At 31.1% G+C, this 8,250-nt stretch overlaps 1 protein-coding gene across 12 annotated transcripts; it reads left to right on the top strand.

Annotated features, from left to right (window-relative positions):
- The first annotated feature begins 3,622 nt into the window (after positions 1 to 3,622).
- On the top strand, positions 3,623 to 7,625 carry LOC111911635 (uncharacterized). 12 transcript variants are annotated; one of them, XR_006189615.2, is made up of 6 exons: positions 3,719 to 3,733; positions 3,851 to 3,885; positions 4,067 to 4,636; positions 5,441 to 5,678; positions 6,075 to 7,260; positions 7,341 to 7,625. XR_006189615.2 is itself a non-coding variant. In XM_042900408.2 (5 exons), the coding sequence occupies exons 1-4, from the start codon at positions 3,713 to 3,715 to the stop codon at positions 5,654 to 5,656; spliced, it is 345 nt and encodes a 114-aa protein (XP_042756342.1). In that variant the 5' UTR covers positions 3,698 to 3,712; the 3' UTR covers positions 5,657 to 5,678; positions 6,075 to 6,434. The 12 variants fall into 12 exon arrangements, 2 of the variants coding, with proteins under 2 accessions (XP_042756342.1, XP_023763158.2); XR_006189614.2 differs by having other exon boundaries at positions 4,064 to 4,636; XR_006189610.2 differs by having other exon boundaries at positions 3,623 to 3,733; positions 3,851 to 4,636; positions 7,341 to 7,623.
- Positions 7,626 to 8,250: the final 625 nt, after the last annotated feature.

Raw genomic sequence — 8,250 nt, 5'->3', positions numbered from 1 at the left:
AACATTCCTAGCCTGTCAATGTGTGACTTTATCTCCAAGACATGTGTACACACAGACCTTCTATATTGGTGTTTGCTAGCTAATAGGGCTTGAGTGAACTTGGACTTTTCAATTCTTTGAACTTGTGGGTTAGGGAGAACTATTGGAGGAGGTGGAGGAAGTGAAGTTCCACTACAGCACGAAGAAGGGATTAATCTTTCTCCTTGATTGTCTTGTGGAATATTATCTTCATGAGGAAAGCTTTTTCCATAACATTCTGGAAGACCAAAGTTGTTTGACCTAGACATCTATAATGGGAGAAATTCAAGTTAGTTGATTTAATTCCTTAATATAACACCCAAATGAAATATTAAGGCTAGGATCCAACACAATATTCTACAATTCTAAAAAGGGATGTCGTAATCCAATTGTAAATTATTTGAAGGTACGTAAATAACGATTTACCAATTTCCACCATGAAAAATAAAATTGATTATTAAGTTTTAAATGAATTGAAAATCCTAGATTCTTTTGAGATTAATTGAAATTTTTTGTGGCATGTTTAATCTCGATTATGCCCTTCAAGTATGTAGCTGGGATGCCGAGGATCACAAACAATGTGTGAATAACCATGTAAATTAGCTTGGTACACTTAATGTTACAAATCATCCAATCAATGTTCTGGTTAACCACACACACTCCATTGATCCATGATTAACATCAAGCTACCCTTTGCCACACATTGTCAGTCTCAGATTAGTGTTTCGTTTAACCACACACTCTCGGCTAATGACTTAACAAGGTGCAAAGTGCAATTTCATAGGTTAGCACCAAATTCACATTTTTCCTAAGTAACTAAGATGGGGAATTTATAAGTGTTTAGTTACTTGGTATTTTCATTATAATTTTAATGAGAATTAATGTCCTATCCTACCCGTTCGGCTTATGACCCTCCACCAGTCAAGGAAGCGGTGGGTGAGAGTGGACACCCATTAAATCATCATTTTATAGGCAGTAACCTTATATCCCCTTATAGACCAGCTTCGTGAATGAGGCCTACTAACGGTAAGACTGACCTTTTACTTATACATATAATATATTAAACTTTTTAATTATATATAGTATAAGGGTGTATTTTAAACACTTAAAAATACTAGGTGGTTTAATCTATTAATAAATTATACTCTTAATTTAATTAATCTTAAACCATGTTATTATTGATTTATTAAACTTCTCTCTGAATTAAACACTTTAATTAATTTAATAAAGTCCACAAGGTGTAATTGAACTATTCAATGCAGCTAGGTTATTAAAAATTCAAAATTAAAACTATTTAATTAACTTTTAAGTTATGAACCCAAGAGATGCATCTTTTGAAACCTTTCAATTACTAGAGTTAATGTTTTCATGATTTGAGACTTTTCAAATACCAAAACTTGAGGGCAAGTTTTGTAACTCTTGAAGTCTTTTTTATTTCCATAACTTATGAGTCTAATGTCATTTTAATGGATGAGACCTTTCATGTTCCATAACTTGAGGACAAATTATGGAAGTCATTAAAAAAACATTTAGATCCATTTTAGCAAATAAAATTATCATCTAATCTAGGATTGATCTAATTAAACTCATAAGGCAAGACAATTCATATCAACAATTTACAAGTAACTTTGTTTATCATATAATCAACAGTTATCTTTTCATTGGATGAGTATAATCATTACCATACCAAAAAAATTAGATTTTATGAACTAAAACATTTTGTGGTAATGATCCTAATCCAAAACAGGCCAAAAATCCCGAAAATATGCCATCAGAAGCGTCTACTCAATGAGTACATGAACTGGACTTGTCGAGTTCCCCTTTTACTAGGTGGTTGAGTCAGGCATTAGACTCGGTGAGTTCATCAGTCAGAGGCTAGAAAATTGATTTTTTTAGCTTTGAAAATTAACAAGCATCAAATATAACAGAAAACAATCCTAGGCTCTGATACCACTGTTGGGTTTTAAGCACTATAGCACTCCTATGGTGCACAAGCAACCCTAATAGCTTTGGATCTATGTTTTCACTATTTATTCATGCAATAAAATTTCCAAGGCTTGAAGCCTACAACTAGCATACAATTTTGGTACATTAATCATAAAATCAAGTTAAAAGAATACATCTTTATTGTAGATTGAAGCTTTGGCCTTTCAAGAGCTTAGCACCTCAAGTGTGATGCCTCAAATGGTTCATAAACACCATGAACAAAGGATGACTTTGAGAGAGAGGTTAGACACCACCAAAATTGGTTATGATTCTCTTAGAATCCTTAGTGTGTCGATTTTAGCTAAGGGGTGACATTTATATAGTGTAGGATTCCAAGAGTAGTGGGTAAACCCTAATACATACACTTAGGTTATCATCCATATCTCATGTGGGCTAACTCTTATGGATACTTACATAAACTTAGTCCATCATGGATCAATAGCCCAAACAATATATATGTCACTGATTTACATAATCAGTCCCCATTAATTTAATTAGTCTCTTTTGATCACTAAATTAATTCCAAATTAATTCTTGATCAATACTAATTAAATATTATGATTTCTCACTTAATATATTATACTTATAGTATATTAAAAAAAAAATAACCTCTTTCTCAAATATCCATCATGTCAGATTGTTCTGGTGAAGGCAACCCAAATGGACCATGCTACTCTCGGGTCAAGTACATACCAATTATAGTTATGGTCTCAGACACCTAATCCAACATGTCGGCCCTTATTGATTATGATGGGATGCTAGGAGTCTACCTGACCCTTGCTTGTGTTATGTGCTGCTATGTGTATCGGGCGGGGCTCGATACCAGGCGAGGCCTGAGGACTGGATCATATGCTAGTGTTTATGATCATTATATGTGTTAGCATGATTATGTGATATAGATTGTATGTGTATAGCGGGTGAGACCCAGTGACAGGCTCGATGCCGGGCAGGGCCCGATGTAGGGTGGGGGGCCAATATATGATTTATTATGTATGGTACAGGGTAGTTTAAGGAACTCACTAAGCTTTGTGCTTACGGTTTTCAGTTTATGTTTCAGGTACTTCCAGTGGCAAGAGGAAGAGCTTGGGGTGACTGCATTGCGCACATCATATGGATTCCGCATTTGATATTTCATTCTGATTTTTTGATATTTGATACATTGGTTTATTTGGGATATATGGATAATGATTAGAATACTATTTTATTTGATTTTAAAAATGAAATTTTTGGATTATGTTTTTGGGACGTTACAAAATACGAAATCAAAAGCGATTGAAAATTGAGAATCAAAATTGAATATGAAAATAAATCGATATTATAGTCTATTTATAAGGAAAAAAATATACTTTTTATAACATTTTTATATTTTTTATAGTTTATATACATAAAATATAAGAAATCTAATTAGATATGGTTTTTTAGTTGTTTAAAATTAAATTTTATAAAAAAAGTCATATATTTATTTTGTTATTAAACATCGGAAAAAGAATTAATAAAAAGTTGACATATTGGCTATATGTTTGTATTGCTTTTTTTATTATTATTATTATTATTATTTATTTTATATATTAAAATTCTCCTGCCTTATCTACTGTAAACTTGGGCATTTATTGGCAGATTTCGTCCTTGATTTATGTTGGGCAGTTTATGCCATTTTCTCCATTCTTTTTTGTCCACACGTGTTGTGATTCTCAATCCACCGCTTCAAATGTCCAATGGTTTTTCTCCGGTAACCACTTCTCTTTTACTTCTCATCTGTCTTCTCCATTTCTTTCATGTTTTTGTCGCAGAGGCTTTTCTTCTATTCTACACTCAACAACACTCACCGCCCCTTCTATGCAATTAGGTGTTCGTGATTCCTCCATCATCACCGCCTCTCAGGTAACCTTCCGTTCTCTCTCTTCGTCTCCTTCAATTCTCGATTTTCCATTTCGGCTACTCGGACGAATGGATTAGGGTGAGTGGATGTCGTTTTTCCTCTCTTGCATCTTCTACACTTTTTCTTCTTCCCACGACTTCTTTTTTATTAAATTAAATGAGTTGGGTTTCTTCCACATAGTAGGATCGCCATGAACGATCGACCATTACCACGAGTTGTGGTCGAGTGTGCCACAAGCTGGATTTTCAAGATCCCGCTGAAGCCCTAGCCGGTAACATTTGCCACCTGAAGGGTTGATTCATCGAATGTTGTGGCTTCTTCCCTATTTTTCTTCAGTTTTAATTATCATTATTATTTTAATCAACAATTGAAACACTAATTTCGTATTCAATTTTCAGATTTTTATATATCTGAACCATGACATTTTTTATTGTTAAGGTACTTAGGGCAATCATGGAGAGACTACATGTATACATGTGTATGCATGTGTGTATCTATGTTGATGTTAGTTTATTACTAAAATGTATAACATTGGATTTTGATTTATGTTTGGATTAGGCTTGTCATACAAAAGTAGAATATGAAGAATATGGGGCAACCATATGCAGAATATATCTTGTTTTCAAGGGATATGTAGGTGTTCAGGTGCTTCTTTTTTAAAAGTATAGATTTTTATGTAGGTACTTATACTTGAGTAAATTATTAAGAGTGAGTAGAGCTTCAGATGCTTTTCTGCACCTCATAATCAATCAGGTAACTTTTTTATAAAATCATTTTTGGACGTTTCTTTTAACTCATTTGCAAATAACAAGAGTTCGATTAATATATAAATATTTTTAGTATATATTTGCTTTGGCTTTTATTGGATTTTTTTTATCAACATTGGTGACATTACAAGGGAGGCCATCCCAATTTATGCCAAAAGTTAAACATGTATGCTTTTTTATATTTTAATATATTTTATAACATTTATCGTGACATTTGTTAGTACAGTATGAATATATGAAATCCGATTTCAATAAAAATGAATAAATATTTATGATTTAGGAGAGGGTATCTTCGGTTATTGCAAATTGGCAGCTATGGATACCTTTTCAATTTCTCAACTTCTGTTTTGCCGCTCAACAATTTCAGGCTTGAGTTCATTGATTATTTTTTAACTTAAATTTTGTGCTTTTTAATGTTGAAATTGATTGGGCAGTTCCTTGCAACCAACTTTATTTCATTTTTTAAAAGTTAATTAGTGGGGCAGTTGCACGGGTACTTTCGAAGTACAACTTTTCCTTTTTCTGTTTAATCTTCATTTGGTTTGGGTTAACTAATTTTTTTTATTTATATTTTTTAGCTTCTTAGGTATCACTCTTGATTGCTACGTTTTTTAAATGCTTGGTGTTAGATTTAAGAAATCCGTGCAACTTAACATAGCTTATTGACTTATGAAAATTGAATATGATTAGTACGCTTATTGAATTTTGAACTGATTATAGTTATAATTTTCCGAACCAATTACCATTTCTTGTGGATAAAAATGTCTTATGGTTTCCATTCTTTCACCAGGTGTCCATTTTGGTATTGCAAAAGTATGAATATCTTGTATTGGCGTGGGCCATTAGTGAAGTATTATCATCATTAGCAGGAGAAGACAAGTCAAACATGCCTTCATTGATCCTTCCTTTCATTCTAGACACATCAAAGACTAAGCTGGAAAGAAAATACTCAGCAGATGAATGTGTTTATGGCATCCAAATCGGCCCACCACCAACTGACCTATGAAGCCTCTTTTAGTATGTGAAAAGTAAGGTCTCATCGATTTTATACTACTACTACTGCTTATTTTTCAATTTATTACCAAATTATGCATGCAGAAATTGGTAAGGAATCCAATTTTTTTCCTAAAGTTGCAAAAAGCGCCACGCTAATTTTTTAGAAAGACAGTTAACCATTCATAAGTTTATTTTGGCAATGCATTGAAAAAAACTGTCAATCTGTGAGGGTGCCAGTTCGGTATCCTCAACAACTTCATGTAGGTAACATATATCTGTCTATATTAGGTGCTTTATCTGTTAAGCTCATTAACTTAAAAACAAAAGATTCATTTGTTTTTAAATATGTATTTATGGAAATTTTTATGATATGTAATTTTTTTCTATTATTTGTAGTATATATTGTCATGTCTTTAACTTTATGACAGATGTCTTTTGCAAAACTGGTAAAACGAAAGATGGAATTCAAATCCCTTTGATTTCGTGTGATTGAAAACTTTGAAACGGTAGCTTTCCAGTCAATATTCGACACCTGGCCTCAATCAGCCGAGGTGGCAGTCTCTGGGTAAAGGGAAGATGGCAGGTTTGTGTTCACCATTTAAAAGATATTGGAAAAAATACATTCAGTTATAGCATTGTACTTTCAGAGTTCCTTTTTGTAAATGGGTGAATTGTAGACAATAGCAACATAGTTTACTGTGTAGCTACCAACTGAAGCAATGTGCTATACTTTCATACAAAAACGACACCTTCCAACCCCCGCAACGTGGGGAACACCTTTCTAGTTATTATTATTATTATTATTATTATTATTATTATTATAGCACTAAATTGTTTTACTAATATGGATAGTCTTATGTAACTAATATAATAAACATACAAATTTATTAAATAATTAGAAAAGAAATTAACTAGAGTTCTTTATGTAACTAATATAATTAACATACAAATTTATTAAATAATTAGAAAAGAAATTAACTAGAGTTCTTTATGTAACTAATATAATAAATAAACAAATTAATTATATAATAAGAAATGAAATAGAGTGTATCATTAAAACTAGAATTGCTGCAAAACAATTTAGCTATCGTCAAACCCATTTAATTAAGGAATAATAATTTGATAGGATAATTACTTATGTATTTTGTATATATTTGGTCATTTAACCATTTTGTATATGTATTTTTAACTATTAAAATTGTAATTATGTTTAAAACATATCATTATTAACTGCAATAGTAGGTAAAACCTTTTTTTAGGGTTTGAGTTCCACATCCGCTGAAATTTTCGACGTTCTGAATCTTGGGTGGCTTCTTCGGTCATCTTATCTTGCCATATCAGATATGGAATCGTGTTTTTGATTTATTGGGTTTCTAAAAGGGAATTTTTTTGAGCATCTTCTTCTGAAATATGATTTCAAGTATGCCATCCTTTACCATAAAACCTCGACTTTTAAAGCTTGGGTTTGTGTGCGTTCATGTTCAGCTTAGGAGGAAATCAAAATTTGAAGGAGGAAAGTGAATTTAAACCGAGATTCAGATTTAAAATCGAGATCTGATGAGAGAATCGATTTCAAGAACACAACTTCAAACGATTTTATCTTCGTTTGTGTTTGTGAGTTTATCTTTATCTCTCACTTTCTATTCAAAATCAATCTTCCGTTTTCCTGATTTTCCCGATTTCCGTTTTCTCAGCAACTAGGTTCAATCTATTTGCTTCCTATGATGTCAAGAACATGGAAGAAGATCGTTTATCCATCCAAATTTGGTGTAAATTGGGAATGTTTGAAGTTCGTAGGTGAAATCCTTTAAAGTCTTATTAATCTTAGAAATTTCATCGGAGATGATGCCGAAGATGTTTCCGTACGTAAGGTGTATATGTCGCCAAAGTTGGATCTCAAACAATCAAAACAATTTTTGTCTACGATTTCAAATAATAATCATACGATTTAAACAAAATATAAGTTTAAGGGTTAATAATGCACTTAAAAATATTAATTAAATGACCAAATATATACAAAGTGTATATTTAGTTACCCTCTTAACTCATTACCTCTTTAATTAAAAGGTTTAATTTGGTAAAAGTTATCATTTTTTGGTTTCAGCGGACCAACATTTAAATTAAAATATATATAATTTTATATTTAAAGAATATTATTTAATACTTCAATTTTATATATATATATATATATATATATATATATATATATATATATATATATATATATATATATATATACTTATGTTTTAAAAATGATAAATAGCACAAAAGACACTTAGTTTATACTAAAATTCTAACTTGACATCTAGGTTTTGATCAACTACATGCCTCAAGACCTACAACTCATTTTAAAGTTGCATATTTAATATAAAATACGGTTTTTATATAACTAATACATATTTATATATAAAATTATGGTTTGAATGTTAAAAAAAAAAAAAAAAAAACTTTGTATTTATACAAAACTATGGTTTTTAATTGAAAAAAACGTATTTATACGGTTTAAATGTATTAAAAAATTATTTATAAGATTTCAAATAGAAAATTGTCAACATTAAACAAAATTGGAAAAAATGATATTCGATTTGGAACAAAAAAACAAAG

This window comes from Lactuca sativa, chromosome 3, assembly GCF_002870075.4.
Source record: "Lactuca sativa cultivar Salinas chromosome 3, Lsat_Salinas_v11, whole genome shotgun sequence".
In the NCBI taxonomy this organism is placed as follows: domain Eukaryota; kingdom Viridiplantae; phylum Streptophyta; class Magnoliopsida; order Asterales; family Asteraceae; genus Lactuca; species Lactuca sativa.
Note: the sequence above shows the minus strand (reverse complement) of the source record. Positions and strands in the feature narration are given on the sequence as shown.